This window comes from Amphiprion ocellaris, chromosome 2, assembly GCF_022539595.1.
Source record: "Amphiprion ocellaris isolate individual 3 ecotype Okinawa chromosome 2, ASM2253959v1, whole genome shotgun sequence".
Taxonomy (NCBI): Eukaryota; Metazoa; Chordata; class Actinopteri; family Pomacentridae; genus Amphiprion; species Amphiprion ocellaris.
In genome coordinates, this window is record NC_072767.1 from 2,504,708 (window position 1) to 2,523,756 (window position 19,049).

A 19,049-nucleotide genomic window follows, 5' to 3' on the forward strand; every position below is an offset into this window, starting at 1 on the left:
GGGAAACCTAATGGAATCAAGGTATTGTTGATGAAATTTGCCTCACCAGTGCATTTCCTGCTATGACGAGCGGAAATATATACAATGAAAAAATGTAAGAAAACTGTTTTTCTTTCGTGTTCAACAAACTGAATAAAGGTGTCAAAATTAAAAACAACAGGCAAATGAAATTAGAAACTCACAAGGCTAATATGCAATTAAATTCAATATTAGATGGCACCATCAAGCTGAGCAACTGTTTACAGTCTCTACACAGAATCATTTGTGAATTTTTATTCGTAACACAAAGCACTCTACACTAAAAACACTAAATTTCAAGAAAATTAAATATACAACGCAATAAAAGACCAAGTCAGGAGGTTGAGATTTACCAAGATGAAAGGCCAAAAAGAAGAAGTGAGTCTTCAGCAGTGTCTTAAAAGTTTCTAAAGTCTCAGCAATTCTTACATTAAGAGAAAAACTGTAGGTGCAGCTACTACCAATGCTTTTGACACATCTGTAAGCATCTGGTTGGAAAATGCAAAAGTTCTGCTAAATAAGGAGGTATCGACCAATTTAAAGTCTTAAAAACAAACAGTAAAATCCTAAAATCAATCTTGAAATGGACAGAAAGCCAGTGGAGGGGGGCAGTATTGATGATCATGTTTTCTTTTTCCTGCTTAAAGACAGCAGCTGCATTTTATACCAACTTCAGACCCTGAATAAGCAACTGCTCTACACCCACATACACAGTATTACAATAGTATAGCTTCTAATAATAGTCAAATGATGAATGACTTGACTTCAGCTGAAAGAGATTATGCTATTTTTGAGCTCTCATACAGTTGTGGAGCTTAGAGTAAGTGAACATCTAAGATTTAGATCTTTTGAAAGTGAAGCTCGATCATGCTGATAGCTCAAAGACCGATGTGAACAAAACAGCTACTATAGCATGAAGAATTTATGCAGTGACTGTTTTCTTTTCACTTTATGCACTCAAACCACTCCAAAAAAGAGTCATCTCGATGTTAATATCTCTACAATGTTGGGTAGACTCAAATTAGACTTTGACCAACTTGTCGATACAATTTGATCATTTGACTACTAATTCTTTGACTTACTCAACTTCCTGAACACTTTTCTGAGCCTGTGACTGAAAGATTTAGATTTTAAGTGCATTGTCCTAATATGCATTTACATACTATATACTCAACTTCTTATCTATTAACAATCTGATGCAACCATAACACGCAGATATTCTTGGTTTCTGCCAGCAGATGGCACATTTGGATAACCTGTTGCACAAGTTTCCCTCTTCGCCACTAAAATGCTCTTAACTGCAATTTTTCTTCCAGTTTATGTCTTTATCATGTTTAACCTTTACAGTTTACTCATTAGTTTAGACAGTATTTTTTAATTGAGTCACCTTGAAAACCTTTCTAAATTTGCAGATAAGAATCTGTGCATGGAAAGCAACAGGCAGCGTCTCTCTTTCCCTTTTTTGGCTTCTTCAGGAGGCTTTTGGGTATTTAATGTTTTTTGTTTGCTTCCACTCTTTGTCAGTGACCGTTAAGGATCCCCACACTGTGAAGAAACAGCTCTCAAAACACTTCATTAGTTTTCAGAGTTTATTTTTTTCATTTATCTTTCAAAAAGCAGGAAAATATACTCTTTTCTTCCAGAAATAATAAATATACAATATTTCTTTATGAACAAAATGCACAATTTACAAAGTGGCAACCAAGTGCTCCACCTCATACACAGTACTGTATGCATTCAAATCATTTATCACAGAGTTATAACTGCAATTAGTATGTTCTAGTCTCATTATTAAGGTCAGTCTTATTTGTCTATACAGTATTACAGTTGTCATTAGGTAGAAAATGCCAACTGTTCAAAGTTACAATTCTTCATCTTACTATGCGTTTGTTATTCTCTCTTAATATTTTCATGAGGTTTGGATTCCACCCTTTACAGCCCAACACAATCCATTCATGGCTTGGCTGAGAGCTTATTCCACACATTTTGAGACTTAATTTTGATTAAAAACTTGGCTTTTCTTCAGGCTGGAGCTGATCTTTGACAGCCGAGCTTTTCCTCCTGAGGACGTGTTGTCCCGACCGACTCTATCTCCATCTCCATGTCTGCTGATGGTCATTCCTTTTTCTGTCTTTATCATGTACATTCCATTGCTCTGCTATGGATGCAGTAGTGTCTTAAGTGTTTGCCTGTGAGATAACAACCGTCTTGTGGTCAGGAGGTGAACAACATGTGTGACAACAGCCAGGCTAAAACACAGGACAGAGTGCTGTGGATTACAGGCGACTGGGCTGAGCTGGAGCTCGGCGGAGTCGAGGTGGGTGAACTGGGCTGTTGCTCTGTAGCAAAGATCTCCATCCGTCTGTGCTGCTCCTGATGAGTCAGTGGAGACTCCACCGTTACGTAGCCGTTGATTATCCTCAAGTTAGGTGGTGGAGTTGTGCTGGAGGAAGGAGAAAACACAAAACGATGACCTCAGATGTGTAAACTACGATAGGGTGAAGGTACCAATTCTAAAAAGTAAAGTGAGGTTGTCTTCAGTTCAGTTTATATCAATATTTTATGAAGCGCAACTCACTACATACGTCATCTTATGGCGTTTCACATGGTAAAATGAAGAAGGTAGTAATTTGTAAAGTTCCCCAACAAATCTGAAGTTTCCTTCGGATTCCCTTTAAGCAAGCACTTGGCAACAGTTGAAAGGAAACAAAAACCTCCGGCAGAACCAGGTTCAGAGATGGCAGCCATCTGCCTTACCCGGCTGGGTCAAGGGTAATGGTACTTGTCCAAAGGGACGTTTTTACACAGAAGGCATTGTGAGGCAACATGAAAAATCAAATAATAATGTGGAATAGTAAAGGTGTTCTTGGGGTTTCTTAAGAGGTATATATGATTTACATCAAACAGGAAATGGTAAGATATGAGAGGTTCAGATATGTAGTGGGTAAGAGTTAATAATTTATCCTACTAATTTTCAGACATTATTTAGGCATTTTCAGGTTCTGTTTGTTTTGGTGTGTTTGTTTGTTTTTTTAAAAATCATTGTGTGTGCTCTATTTAGTCTATTTGCATTTATGACACCTTAGAATGTCAAATTAATTACACTAACAAAAATCTAATTGTGCTGCTTCCCAGCATTGGACACTTGATGCTCATCAATGCTCATCAACGCAGGATTCCCACTTTCCTGACCTCCGCTCAACGCTCCACATTTGCCTAAAGTATCTGAGAAGTTGAGAAGTCTCAACTTGAAGCAAATTAGGATTTTTTTGAACATTAAAGCATGTAAACATATCCTAGTAGACCCCAAAACTTTAACTATAAACCTGTAACATGTGCAGAATATGGGTTTTTTAAGAGGATTGATACTGTGCTCAGGTCTGTACAGGAAAATGTAGCTGGAGCCAGTCACTATTTAGATTTGGACCAAAGAAATTGTAGAAAACATGTCATTGCGATATTTCTGACAAATATAGCAACTTGCTTTGCAACTTCAGTATCAAGCTTCAGTTCAATATTCAATGTGCAATAGACTCAAAACGTGATGAGCTTGACTGCCATGCAAGGAGGACGGCATTTTTCACTGTTTTGGTGCACCTTTAATCTTTGTGTGCAGAGATGTTATTGATGATTTCAGTGCCTTTCTTTTTATTACTAACTAATTAATAACATTTTCGCTGTGTTTTCAGCAACTAAGCCCATGATGGTCTTTCTCTCAGGTACAACATTTCAGTCTTCATCAAATCTCATTCGTAAAGTCTTTACAGATGTCCGCCTGTAAAACATTATTCCTGTTTCGGCTGGCTTCGTGAAGCTGAATATCTCTGCAGAGCTAAACATCAGTCACAGATCATAATAGAGATCTCACCCGTCTCCGATGCGAACCCACAGGTCGCTGAAGAGACGAGGTCTGCCGTGGCCTCGGTGAGCTTTGCGAGGCCTTTTGTGCCGTCCGAACTCCTCCAGCTGGCTCAGGCTGTCGGGGAGCAGAATGTGAGGCAGCTCCTCTCCTCCGAGGCCGGGCATGAAGTCCGGTTCTTCCAGCTCCACCTCCGTCTCCGGACTGGTCGGATCGCTGGTGGTAGACACCGTGCTGGTGTCGGTGGTCTCCTCGCTGGATCCTGCTGCAGGTGGTTCTTCATCTGGTTTACTGGTGGAGCAGGACAGAGCCAGTTAATATTAGGGATTGACCAACATGGAGGTCTTTTTTAGGGCCAGGGCCAATGGCAATTATTGGCACTCAAGAAAGGCCGATAACCGATATTTGGAGCCGATATACGTTAAATGTAATGTTTTAACAGCATGAAACAGCAGAGAACTTGTCATTCATAACTAGGTTTCTTAATAAAGTAGACCGTCACTGAATATGTAAAATAGAAACAGGAGTGATTAAATGATCTCCTCTGTTTATGTGGGATCCACTCAGATTGATCAGTTTGCCTCCTGTAGTTACGTCTACTGTTCTTCTTAATCTTTTATTGTTCCACCAGTTTAATTGCTCATGAAGGCCCAGATCTTAAAGTATTGTTAATTATTGTTTTCCCGACTCTGTTTCAGGTTAATCTGTGGCTGCCTTCTAACTTAGCCGCTAGCTGTTAGCATTTGTTAAAGCCGCTGTGAGAGAAGCTAGTTTCCTGGTTTGTGGCAACGGCTTGTGTTTCTTGTTCAGTTTTTGCTGCTTTAGAGACATTTCTGAGACCACAGAGTGACAGAGTGAGAGAGAAGGCTGCGACACACCTGAAGTATTAATATATAATTTATCAATAATCGGTCAATAAAAATACAGATAATCGGAAAAATATGCCAAATATCAGCCATGATAATCAGCCAGACCAATAATCGGTCTATCTGTAGTTAACACTCATTTTTTTACTATATGAATTGTGGCTATATCAAGAGGTTTCAGACACACAGTTTACTTATAGAGTAGTTTTTGTTTTTTTAAGAATTTTTTCCCAAGATTTCAAACTTGCAAATGTTATTGGTGGTGGTTTCTGACTGCTCATTTGCTTTCCACTTACAGCCTCTAACTTCAATGAAGGACACGAACACCACAAGAGATCCTTAGGCTTATTAACGCCATCCTGAGTGGCAGAAATACCCAGCAGGCAGCAGTAGAGGAAGCTGTAATTCATGTGGCCATACTTTGTGCATCACAACTGACAGCTGACCAAAGAAGGCCACCCAGAAACCCTGAAAACCTTTACCACACTCCACCTTCTTCTTCCACCTATTACTCATACTTTCTTGTTCTTTCCCTGTCAATGTGGCTCGCGTGTGACTTTGTGTTTGAAGGTAGAACATAAAAAACATCTTCTACACATCATTTAAGATACTGAAACACAGTAGGAAAAGTAAGAATAAAATACAGTAACATTATTTCTTCTGCAGAATCGTGAATATTACTAAATTGTACAAGTAAACATTTTATGATAGATTGTAAGCTGGATCTTGGTCATGATTTCCACCAGAGCTGCTCACTTATGGTTAGTTTTGTCTGTCCAGTCATTATAAATTTGATGGTCTGCACTTCTGCTTTTACAGGCTCCCCCTTCTCATCCAGGCCCTCATGGCTTGGTCAGCAGCGATGATGGATCCAAACCTGCGGTCAAGCTACTGTAGAGCCAAAACCCTGGTCTGGTCTGTCAGTCATACAATCGCTCTTTAAGACGTTTCGCCGAAACACTCGAGGTCTGAGGCTAACGGCTTTGGTACACGCACATCTTGTGGTGTTTTTTTTTCCCATGCCTGTCACATCACCTTGTATCAGGGAGAGTCTGTGAGTGTGTGGCTGTTTGATGTGTGTGTGTCCAGCGTACACAAGTGTTTTCGCGACCACAGTAAGTCAGTCCACTTGTCAGCTTTTAAACCACCGGCCGAAGCCCACAACTCTGCAAACAGGGTGGAGGGAGATAGAGAGGCTGCTTTTACAGCTGTAATTTGCAGCGAGAAGTTTGCTGGACAGAGACGTTTTTTACTGGTATTAAAAGATTCTTCTCTCTTTGTGCCTTGTTTTTCCATTTTCACTCCGATTCAAGTGGCTGTTGTTATTATTTTATGGCCTCGAGGTGAGAGGGGAGCTGCTCTGTGCCAAGGAATGGGTGGGGGGGGCGCTGCACACACAGATATTAAAAGGGATTGTGAAGAGTTTTTGTGTGTAAAGAAACACTGCAGGGTTGACACCAAGTGTGTATATACTGTTTGAGAGTGTACAACCTTGCTGCCCTGGCTGCCTGGCATGGAGCATCACTGCACTCAACCCTGCATACTCATGCGTATGTATGTGTTTGTGCTGAGAACAGGCAGAACCACCGCTGGCAGTTTGCCTTTGGCAGCTGCGAGAGAGAGAAAGAGGGAGGAAGGAAGGAAGGGAGGGAGGGAGGGAGGAGGGGAGGAAGGTGAGGGAGTTGATGAGGTATCAAAGGATTCCTGCATAGCTGAGCTTTATTTGTTACAGAGCACATTTTGGACCGTGTCAGTAATGTACTTCCATAAATCTGCAGAGGTTAAATGCTTCAACTCTGCAGAGAATTACATGGACTGGCAAAGTTGTTGTTGTTGGGGGGGGGGGCAGATGCCCGTGGACACGCATATGTGCACGCCTGCCAAAAGTATGAGGGCACGAATGCTTTGTTTCGCAGCCCTTATTACCATAACATTATCAGCATGCTGCCGGGACATAATCACACTCTCTCCGTCTTTTTCCATTCATTATCTTGTCAGCTTAGCAGACGCTCTTGGTTCGGTTTCAAAGTGTAACCTGTGACTGATTACCTGCATCACGCTGGAGTCATCCAATACTCAAAACCGAATTAGCTTCGAAATAAAATAATATGTATCATCACCATCAATAACTCAGGCAGACTCCATGATGTCAAGAGTAACCAAAGCAACCATGTAGTTTTGTTTTTTTGGGTTGTTTCTTTGTTACCACAGCACGGTAATCATATGACACGCTCTGTTCTCTGCTCACTCACTCTGTGACCGGCTCTTGGTGATCAGATGGCATGTGGACGATCTCGTAGCCCTCCTGTCTGAGGATGTCCAGAACACTGTGGTTCCCCAAGAAATGACCTAAGAGCAGACAGGAGGTCAGAGGTCAAGACAGATTTCAAGGGAAACAAGAGAGAGTTAAAACTAGGTTCTTTCCAAACATATATTTTAAGTTTGTTGCTAATCATAGTCTGGATTTGTTCTCATGGGAATTGGTTAATGGTATAAACAGTATGTTAATGTTGTTCAGTGCATGAAACTTCCAGAAATTTTCCACATCTTATCAGTGGAATGCAAGAGATGACAATGTTGGTTGGTCAGTCCACCAGTTTAGTAAATGATAAATGGTCTGCACTTATATAGCACCTTTCTACCTTAGTGGTACTCAAAGCGCTTTACAATGTTTCTCATGCACCCATTCACACACTCATTCAAACACTAATGGTGACAGAGCTTCCATGTAAGGTGTCTGCCTACCATCAGGAGCAACTTAGGGTTCGGTGTCTCGCCCAAGGACATGCGAAGGGCCTGAGGAACAAACCGCCAACCTTGCAGTCAGTGAACAACCTGCTCTTCCATATGAGCGGCAGCCGCCCAGACTTAAATGTTTCAAGAATTATCAAATGTATTTGCCATAAAATATTGTACAGACATTAACTTGTGCTTAAAATACTTTACATTTTTAGGTTTAGTTCTGTTAAACAAATCTGTGTGACATCATAGTTGCGTCACCTGCACCTGTTTTTTGTGCACAGTTGGTTTGATTGTTGGCAGAGCTGCTGGTAAAATCAGACATTGATGTTGAAAATGCATCCACATCTTCTGACAAGCTTCTGTTCCATCCATCCATCCATCCATCCATCCATCCATCAGTTTTCTCTATACCGCTTTATGCTGTAGAGGGTTGTGGGGGATTGTTGAAGTCCCTGTCGACAGGTTTTGCTTCAGTTCATTGTTGTAAATATTATCCTTCTATATTTCTATGTAACCGCTGTGTCATGACATTAGTTGCTTTTGGCTCCAGTTATTGTTCAGCAGCTGCAGCAGAGTCACACTCAATGTTAAAGTTTCCAAAAACCCAAGACTTTGACAGAACAGGAGAACTTCAGATGATTTAGAAACATAAAGGTGGTTTGTGAAATGTGGAAAGTTTCGATTGCAGACTACAACAAGAAAAAACATACGTGCTATTCTAGGACATGCACTGCCAAAAAAAGCAAAACCACAACCACTGTTTACTCATTAGTAGGGAGAGCTCTTTGATATCTTTCAGCCTTGTAGCTGCTAAACACACTCATAAAGCTCAAAACTCAGCATTAACTGACCTTAAATGGAATAGTCCTGTTTGATTTTTTGAAGGAAAATTACTCATTGAGATTAATTGACTAATCTCTAAAATAGGAAAGCTTAATTAATAGAAAAATAGTCTACAGTGGTAGCTGTAATTGGATACGTTGCTGTTAAATGTCTGTTTTTGTCTGAAAATTACCACAGATCTTGTCAGAATTTCAAAAAGGGCACCAAATAAAACTAACTGTACTGTAAAATACTAGAGTTGAGCTACAGTTGAAGTAAAAATCTGTTTTCAGTTAATCTCATTTATCATTCTCCCTTGGTGTGTTGGCAGTTTGTGGATTTTACCAACTTGAAATTACACTTTGCACCTTCAAACTGGTATTCTAGGTTTAGCGACAATGCATAAAATCCTGATCCTTTAGCCTCAGCAGTTTGATGCTATGACGTACACTTCTTCAGTTTTCTCCACTGCAACTCAAACGCCATTTTCTTGGAGTAGGACACAGAGAAAAGAAAAGCAATCACCGGAAAATTGAGCAACAAAATGTTTTACGCCTTAGGTTTGGGTAAAAAAAATGGAAACTTCAAGTTTCCTTAAAGTTAAGTTGCAGCAATGCAAATTGTTCATTTGAAAGAAATCTAATTATTTAAGTACATTTAACTAAACCAGTGGCATTAATATTACTTTTTAATTTGGGTAAATTGTTACTAATTCAAGCTTAAGTTCGTCCAACAGTCTTTTTTTTTCAGTGTAATGTTCTGCACAGGATAAACTGATTTGACTTTTCTTGTGACTCACGGAGTCTCCTGATGGACAGGACAGTTTATTTTGACCCCATTCCACAAACATCATTCTCCTACTCTAAATACTCAACACTAAACGTCTATTAATGTGCTGCTGAAAATAGTCACCACTAATGTCTGATACAGCGGCCAGATCTTACCTCCTCGTGACAGAATGACCTCATTAAATCAGACATTTTTCCATCCAAGGCGTCGTTATAGATTGTGGTAGTAGACAGAAGTAGATGGTCTGCGACATAACAAACTGTTCAAATGCAAACTTGCTCTTTATCTGCTGGCCTCACTTGTTACTCAGTAATGACCCCATATCGTCATCACTCCTGCCTCCCTGTCTCACTCTCCATCGCCTCGTGTCTGATTCCTTCAGTCTAACATCAAACATGCAGGCCTCAGCCCCACGCTGATGAAAGCCTCTTTTTTTTTTTGGGTTTCTCCCATCAGCCGATAATCCTGCGCGTCACTCAACCCAGCAATAAGCTGTAATGTAGCCTGACATCACCCTCCTAGCACACACACACCTCACAGAGGAATTCATATTCACATATACACATACCTGCACACACACCTCGGCTTATTAACAACACGTTGACAATATTCGAGCCTCTTACTTGCTTTCTGTCAGGGCCCTCTGCTCCCACTCGCCCCCCTCATCTGCCAATTTTATCATTATGATGTTCCTGATCATTCCTGAGAGTCATAGAAAGAGGCACACCGCGTTACACTTTCTTGGCAGCCGAGTTCAAAGGCAGCAGCGGAGAGAAGAGGCTTCTAACAACAGAGCGTCGGCGAGATCAGATGGGATTACACAGAGGCCTGAGTGTGAGTGTTTGTCAGGGTGAAGGTGAGTGTGTGTGTTCGTCTTTTGTCAAACTTATGCAAAGTAAATATGCTCGTACGAGGAGAAGCTTGGATGTTTTCTCATTCTTGTTTCTTTAAGAGCAGGTTACTTTGACCTGCAGTGAAAATAATGACCTTAACCTACAGGGAGTTTTCACAAAGCATAATACTGTTATATCTGATCTTGTTCTGTATTAAAAGGTAACTATGGAAAACAGAAAAGCTAAAATTAGATAATTTTAATGGTAAAAAATCATTTTAAAAAGCTACAATGTCAGAAATGCACAGTTTTTTACCTGGATTTTTGCTAACAATTTACTTATATTTTATAGACTGTCCCTATTTTGGTAAATTATAGATAGTTAAATAATTGTTCTACTAATATTTTATATATTCTTCCTGTTTTGTTAAGTTATAGAAGCGGATAATATCTAGAAAATCAAGAAATTGTAAATATTGTCTGTAAAAAAAATGGCTAAAACTGAATAACGTCCACATAATTGTTTATTTTTACAAATAGTAAACTTTTTTCTCCACATCATTTGAAAGTAAATTTTCACTTCTTTTTTTTACTGCATTTCAATTAGCAAAAATGTCATTATTTTACAGATATTTACCGTTATTTGAAAGACACATTATGTATATTAATGATCCATAAACAGTATTTTTTAAAAATTTATTATTTAAAATAGGTTTTTGAACAATTTACTGTTATTTTACAGATTTCCCGTTTTGTTAAATTACAAGTATCTAATAAAATAAAATTAAGAATCTACATGTTAACTGTAAAAAAAAAAAGCCCAAAACTGTCCACATAAAAAAATACTTTTTTCACATTGTGACTGCAAAAAATCCCCAACAAAATATAATTAATTTCTATTTACTGATTTTTTGAGAATTTCTTTTAGATTTTTTAGATTTACATTATCAAGTAATTGTTTTTTAAATTTATATTGCTGTGTAGAAATTAGTTTTCTTTGGCATGAAAGAGTCTTTTTTGTATCTTTTTTCTCAAAAAAGCCTAATTAACTGGACCACGATTTAGTGTTGAAAAACAATAAAAAGGTAAAACTTCCAAAGTTACATGCACTTTATACACTCAAAAACTCCATAAATATGTTTGGCTGCTGCCAACAAGAATTCTTCTCGCCTCTGCACCTCTCTAACATTCTTCCCTCTTTCTTTCATCCCCTTCTCCTAACAAGACGTCGGGGCCAAACTGGACTCGTTCGGTGGCTGAACGCTGACAGATTCAACCTGCCTCGTATCTGTGTCAAGCAGCTATTTCATTAATTTGTGCGGTCGGCTGCAGAGAAGATCACGTCCTGTGTGTTCAGCGGGTGTGAGGTCAAGCTGACTGTTTCATGTGTGTTGACTTGATTTCCTCTGCGCTGCCGTCATTCATAACTCGCACAGATGAGGCATTGTGTTTGTGCGCGTTTTTTTCTGGATGATGACATTGTAGTTTTCCCTCACAGCTGGCAAACAACCACATTTCTAAGACACACCTGCTGTAAATCACGAAAACAGTCAATTTTCCTGAAGAATCCTTTCATTCTATACCATATTTGTTGTTTCCAGGATCCTAAATGTGCACTTATTCCTTAAACCACTTACTGCAAACAAACAGCAGAGCAACACAAACACTATTGTCTGATCACACAAACATGACATCATCCTCAGGGTGAAAAACCACCACTTCTTAAATTTTCGCTAACTTTCATGTTTGAGCTCAAACTGAAAGACTGTACGGTTCTCCATGAGTTGGCACAATTTGTCAAACAAACAACAATGTTTTCTCCCAGCGCCTTAAAATCTGGTATTTTGGAAAAAGTTTATTCGCGGGCGTTTCATCTGACAACAGTGGCGTATGTACTGTTTGTTTCTGGTCCCAGTGTGTGCGTACGGAGATAATAGCTCTCTTTCCATGCAGATGAATGCACGTGTGGGAGGCTGAGCTGGTGTGTTTGTTTGTGGAGTATCCAGACAGTAAACAGTGTGGTGCTTCTGAAGCAGAGCGGAGTCCAGGCAAACAGCTCCATTAGCTGAGACGTAATGAGAGGTCAGCTGACTGCTAATCGCTCTCCTGCTGCAGGAGGCCGACTGCACAGGTGGCACACTGCAAAACATGATGCTGCTGCTAAAACTCTTGCTCATTTTGTGGTTTATTGTGTATAAGAGTACATTTCTCCTAAAAGTTTTCATTTCTTCTGGTGCAAACAACAGGTTTAAGTCTCAGTGCAGTGCTCCTGCAGTCACAAATACATAGCTTTCCATTTTCTAATCAGTAAATTTGCTGGAAACTTGACAAACAAGAAGGAAAATTGACAAAAATGTCTTCTTAGAGCTGCCTTGCAAACATCTGTACGCTGTCTGATGATTTGCAGTTATGAGCAGTTTCTCTTTATCCATTATTACCATTTTAATGACTCAGAGCTGATTAATGATCATGATTAAATATCTAAAAAGTGACTCGATCATGGCACGTGGCACGTTCACATTGTTAACTTTTAACCAAAACCACAATCAGTGTGTTTAAATATACACCAGTATCCCAGTTATGATTTTATCCTGGTTTAGATTATATTTAGGATGTGGCGTTTATGTGGTGCATAAAGACATCTTGTTATTCATATTCCTATATACACAATAAATACAAATATTAAAGTTACTTGTTCTGGCATGCTTGATATTTAGAAGACAAGGAGGCGCTAGATGAGAACATGCAGCTGTGATTGGTGGAATAAGGCTGCCAAGAGTTCAGTGAAGACAAACTTTATGTGCCCGAAATCAGTCACTACACCCTATATAGTGCACTTTATACTGTTTGTCATTTTGCAGTGCTGTTCAAATGTTCAGTTATAATTATATAGTGCACTCAAAATATCCCATAATGCACTGTGAGTAGTAGTGTACAGCCGATGGTCACTAACCAAGACATATGTACCACCATACATTGTCCGAAGGAGAACGAGACGAACGAGAGCCTGGAAACTTGACATTAAAATGTAAGTTGGTTAACATTTAGGTTGTGTTGTTGGATTTGAATTTGATGTGTTTGTGTTACGCTGCTACAGCACAAATCACGGCCTGCGAGCTACGTAACAAATATCTGGAGTAGTGTCCGAAATAGTATTTTGCTGCGGTGAACAGGGAGTGAGTGGATGATTGGAGACACAGTCTTGGTTTCTGTTTCTGTTCTGTCTAGGGCTGGACCCGAATATCCGAATATTCGGTCATGACGGTGGTATCCAAATGTTTATTTTGAGATCTGAATATTTGGATCCCACCCCCCGTCGGACAGTGTTGCGCAATCGGTATTCGTCTCATCAGTTCGCCCGACGTCGGACGTTACAATATACACGGCTCGTGTCCACCCCATGCCCCCGGTCAGACGTTGCAAGCTGAACCGAATATTCGGATATTCGTCATTAATCGGGCCGAATATCCGGAGCCCAGCCCTAGTTCTATCACTTGACTGTAACCTCACCTGTACAGGTAGCCAACAGCAATCGGTAACTTAGATAAGCTACACATATATATGTAGCAGTATCCCAGTTTCTTCAAAGTACTCCTGCCCACATATACAAATCTCAAAATTGGGACATAGGCTTAAATCAGGGTATCATGTTTACATGCAGAAACACAAAAACGGGATACTGCTTCAAAAACCCGACCAAAACCAGGATATTCCAGTCCATGTAAACACATCTTTCCCAGTAATCAAAGAGGGTTTGCTGCCCAAATCTATACATTTCCCACAATTCACCCGAACCAGCCTCCTTAGATCTTTATCATCTCCTTCTCTCAAAAAAACATACAATTTTCCACTGAAGACAGTCTGTAAACATGTAATCTGTAGAAAACTGGGACAAACTCAAAACTTCAAGCATTTTACCTCTTCAGACTGTCATTTTCCAGTGTGAAAATAAAACGTAAAACCTGTTTATCACTGATATTAGTATGAATTTGGGGCACAGCTTGTGTCTTCATCATCATTTTTATCACAGCATTTAATCTTAAGCTAAAAATAAGTTCAAAACATAACTTGTGGTAACGTGGCTTCAAACCACAATTACTTTCGCATATCACCCAGCCCTCTGGTTTCTCATTCCAGTAGCCTGTCATCACTCCAATAAAGCAGGTACGCCTTAAATATAATCTGCTTTAAATACGTAGCAGCAACCGTGACTTTTTGCAGCGTTCGCCCTCTGACAGGGTGTTTCCCTTCCCGTGGCTCTGAGAGCAGAGTTAATGATCCAGTGACTCCTCTGTTTAATAACCTTTCCGTCCTGAGTTTCACTTACAGTAGCAGCTTAATGTGCTCCACCTCTGCCTCAGTCTGTGTTTACTGAAGCCACCTCTTCACTCTTTATCTGTCTGGATTTTCAGACTTTATCGTGTCCTCTAGAAACATCTTTGCTTGTCTGGTTGTCATTGCAGCTCTGCATTATTGTTTGTCTTTCTGACTGTTAACTTTTCCACCTTCTTCATGCAAGTTTGGGTGTGAATGCGTCTGTGTTTGTTGCAAAAAGAGGTGCTGCAGCCACCCACGATCGAGTCCAGCCATGTCAGCACATCTTTGCACACTGCCAGCTTTGCTCTGCACTTCTTCCTCTATCTCTCAGCTTCACTGAGCCTCCTTTCATGCCCAGCGCCTCCATCCTATCCACCCATCACTCCATCCTTTCCCTTTTCTACATGCCTCTGGACATCGGTCAGAGTGCAACGAGAAAAAAAAACAATCAAGCAGGAAGAGAGAGGAGAACAGAAAACAGATCGATTCAACAATGGAGAAAATGCACAGGAAGGGAATTATGTTATTTTTCAGTTTTTGCACAAACAAATCTGCTTGCAATTACGCTGTGTAAACACTGCATCAAGTGATATGCACTGGTGGTTTAAAAAAATCCCACATGTGGCTTGCGAGCAGACCACCTGATATGAAAATTGCACAAACAAGAGCACAAAGGAAGACAGAAAACAACACAGAGGAGAGTAGGAATAGCAAACCGGAGAGCGGTTTGAGGGGAGATGGAAAAGAGAAAAAAAAAAAGGAGGAAGGGGTAGAGGATAGATGGAGAGCGGGATCAGAGGGACTGTAGTCTGCCTGCTGGGTTCTGTTGCTACATTATGGTCCAAACAAACACAAGCTGTTACCTCTGAGCCATTCGAGCAGCAGACGAAAGAAGATGAAGGAGGAAGAGCGAGGATACAAGACAGAACTACATTACAGTTGACAAGGGTGTGTTCCACTTAGGATTTGTTTGGAAATGTGAGTGGAAGTGCCAACAGACATGATGAGGGAAAAATTTATCTCATCTTCGCGTGTTTATGAATTGGTGTGTAGGTGTTAAACAGGTGACAGATTAAAGGAAAAACATGCAAGGTGGTGGACCACCATGAATCACCAGAACAGCTTCAATGCCCTAGTCTACTGGGTGATGAACACTGTTCTTCCAAAAATAAAGAGAAACTATTTCTTCCTTTGGTGTTTTGATGATGTTGATGGATACCAATGTCGAAACATCGGTCTAAAATGTTCCATAGGCGTTTACTTGACTTTAATTATCTCTTTTTTAGCCTTTGAAAAAGTAAAAACACAATAATTGAAATGTATAGAATTAATTAGTGTGTTTACCTCATTGACTATATAAAGGCGGACATCACTGAACTGCTCACAGACAATGGCTGTGCCCTATTTTTGCATAACTTTAAGCGTTAATATTATTTAACAAGTGAATTATAGAAAAAAATGCTCCCTATACTGTAATAAAGGGGTAAATTACCAATACAAACCACAACAGTTTCTATACCAGGCTGTAAACATGCTTATCTCTGCCGTAAAGTTGTCTGTTTTAACATGGGAGTCTATGGGGATTTACCTACTTTTGGATCCAGCCTCAAGTGGCCATTTAAGGAACTGCAGTTGCATGTTTTGCCATTAGAGGATTGTTTTTGGAAACCAAATGCTGCTAAATGAGCTTATAAATTACCTGTAAATGCACCGTCCTTCCTTGTACTTGGATTGCAGACCCTCGCACTCTGGTGACTCCAAATCTGTCGAATTTACCATCAGTTTTTAAAGATGTCCTTGACAGCATGTTTCTAGCATTTTAGTGCACATATAGGGTTTTAGATGGTTCTCTATTAAAAGCTAATCAGTGCAATCTGCTCTAACAAAGTCCTCATAGGCAACTCTCTCCATTCAGAAATTATCTTTAGGCATTTATCTCTAACCTATCTAAAAGAACAGGAAGAGAGCAGTAACACAGTGAAAACTACATGTATAGAGTCAAATCTGACAAAAACAAAAAAAAGCTTGGTGATTTTGCCCCAAAATAAGGTTTAAAAAGTGATTTCACTACAAATTATACTTCTACTGCACATACTCAGTTTTATACTAATGTGCTTGTGTCAGTGCAGCAACATGGCTGGATGTGTCCTTGCTAGACTGTGACGAAAGAGATGATTGGCTGTTTTGCAGGAGGGCGGGACATGTTTCATTCAACCACCATCTTTGTCGCTACAAGATTCTTTTCTCTCCCTTATAATGTCTTAGATCCAATTAATCAGTCAACGCAGTTATTTGTGTAGATCTTTACATACTAATGGAATGGAACACAAAGTGCTTTACAGAGCAAAAGGAACAAAAATAAACAACAAAGAAACAATTAACATGATGTTCGAAAGAAAGCACTCAATAAAAACAGGAACTGAGAAAACGTCATAACTGCAGTCACAAAACGCAACAGGCAGGATAAGTCACACATTAGAATATAAAAATAAGAGAATAATAAATAAAGTTGTGACAGAAAGGAAACAAAAAGAAGCAGAATGGTGCTTTTTTTCTACCTGGCAGGAAGTGATAAATCAGACACACCTGGACCAACATGGAGGACAATAGTGAGAAGTGAGAGTGGCAGTAAAGGAGAACTTTCCACCGTCTGTTCAACTTTGCTTGAAAGAGTAATATAATAAAGTCACCAGAGTAGTTTTGGAATCCAGAAAGAGCTGGATGGGTGAATGTTTCCTGGTCCTTAAGAAACTGCTGGATTTAAGCTGATCCACGGAGCAGGACTGGATACGCATCATTTCACCTCTTTGGCTGCTTGAACAGCTGCTCAGATGTCTGTACCTGTTGGACCTTGATTGAGATAAGTCTCCTATTTTATTCTGTTCAAATCTTCAGGCTTCTTCTCTTTCCCATGTGTCAGTTTATGATATATAATCCCTTCTACCTCACTGAAACTCACCCACAACCCTTCAAAACTGAACTGAGGCACGCTGAAATGAACTGACCTGACCTGGGATGAACTGAAATTAATTGAAATGCTCTGAAATTAACTGAAATGGTAATTCATTCAACAAGCATAATACGTTCATTTTTTGAAGTTGATTATGGAACTTTAATCTTCTTTTTCAGAACACTATAATGCAATTTCCAGATTTTTAGTTAAGTTTCTGTTGATTTGTTGTTGTTTGTCAATGAGATTGATTCAGATTTGAGTTTTATCTAACCTGATTTGAATAATGAAATTGTATTGATGGCTATATTTCTATTTTGTGTGATTTCATAGAGTGTCAGGCTATACTTTTTATTTGCTTCGGAAAACATATTTTAAAATAACAGTCGAAGAATAGCATTCAGGACCCAACTTAAGTTGAATGATTTGAATACTTAGGATATCCTTATGTTACATTGTCAAAAATTTACATTTTTGAATAGTTTTTAACTGTTATTTTTTTACAATTTATTTTTATTCAAAAGATTTTACCAGTTTTGTTGAATTGCAGATAACTAGTAAAATCACAGAAAAAATGTTAATTACCATATTAACTGTAAAAAATAATAATAATAATAATAATAATAATAAAAGTACTGGCCCAAACTATGATTTGTTCTTTTACAATTCTGCACAGTAAAATTACTCAAATTTGTTGTATTTAACCAGCTAAAAATAGCATTATTTTACCAACACTTGCTGTTGTTTTCACAGTTTTTATAGTTTTTATGTTACAGTATTGTTTTTTGACATATTCTTTTCAGGCATCTTTGCTGTCAGTTCCAGTTTCTGCCAGGATTTCTTTTTCTCTTACAGTGTACACAAGGAAGCACTGACACATAAAATAGACTAAAATAGAAAACTAAATACAGAAAAATACATTGAAATATGAATAAATAAAATCAATCAAAAACTGAAAGTGAAGCAACTGTTCCTAGCTTGGGGTTTAGCTTGAGAACACTGCATTGTTTCCAGTCATTGTCAGACTTCTGCTTCACGTAAGAGCATCTATGTTTGTTGTACCATCCAGATTAGATTTTTCCTTTAATAAGTCATCTGCTAATGTGCTAACCACTGTGTGTTCTCCTATATATCTGTGCACCTGTCTGTGTTATAGGGGAAAGTCTTTTTCTGTCTTACCCTGCGTAGCTCTACCACGCTTTCCCTGCAAAACACATGAGTAATGCAGCAAAGATTTTAATAAGCCCAGCATCCCTGCGCCTTGCTGTGCACTTCCATTTACAGTTTAACAGTACCGGGATTCCTCTATAAATCACACAGCAGCCCTTTGGATTAACCGAGCAGAGCTGGAGAAACAACTACCCACAGCGCGTCAGGAATAGTTGAACCGCTGCCTTGAAAACAGAGCACGGCTTTCACTTGATGTGTAAATCTAAAATGGTAAATTCCACTTCTCTGCCTCACTCTGGGTCTCTAGAAATGGAAATAATGGCATTCTGGAGCTTCCCCCTCACACCCCCCATCCATTCCTCCTCTCAATAATGACTTCATTTCCTACGTATGCAGCGAGAGTCCATCCGTCTCTCTGCACCACACTGAGGTGTTCTGAGTGACAGCTGTTGACAGGGCTGTTCATGTCCAAGTTCTGGTTGATGTTCTGGTCAAATACAGAGATCAAGAGAGCTGGAAAGGATCGGATCCAGAGGCCGACCGCTGCATGCGGTGGTCCTGACGCCGGTCCATGTTAGAAAGGCTGCAGGGAGGGCTCAGCGGTTCAGTGTCACGAGCTTTAAAGTGATTCCTCACGTTTAAATATTTAGACTGTGTGAGCTCGCTGCTGCAGTTTGCAAAGCT

At 39.5% G+C, this 19,049-nt stretch overlaps 1 protein-coding gene across 1 annotated transcript in view; it reads right to left on the reverse strand.

Moving 5' to 3' along the window:
* Positions 1-1,593: 1,593 nt before the first annotated feature.
* Positions 1,594-19,049, reverse strand: part of trabd2b (TraB domain containing 2B) — an 88,081-nt gene continuing 70,625 nt past the window's right edge. Inside the window, exons 5-7 of the mRNA XM_023277805.3 lie at positions 6,996-7,092; positions 3,887-4,168; positions 1,594-2,461 (exon numbers count right to left, since the gene is read on the reverse strand). Coding sequence (XP_023133573.2) covers positions 2,233-2,461; positions 3,887-4,168; positions 6,996-7,092 — 608 coding nt within the window. The 3' untranslated portion in view covers positions 1,594-2,232. The remainder of the gene's footprint in view (positions 2,462-3,886; positions 4,169-6,995; positions 7,093-19,049) is intronic.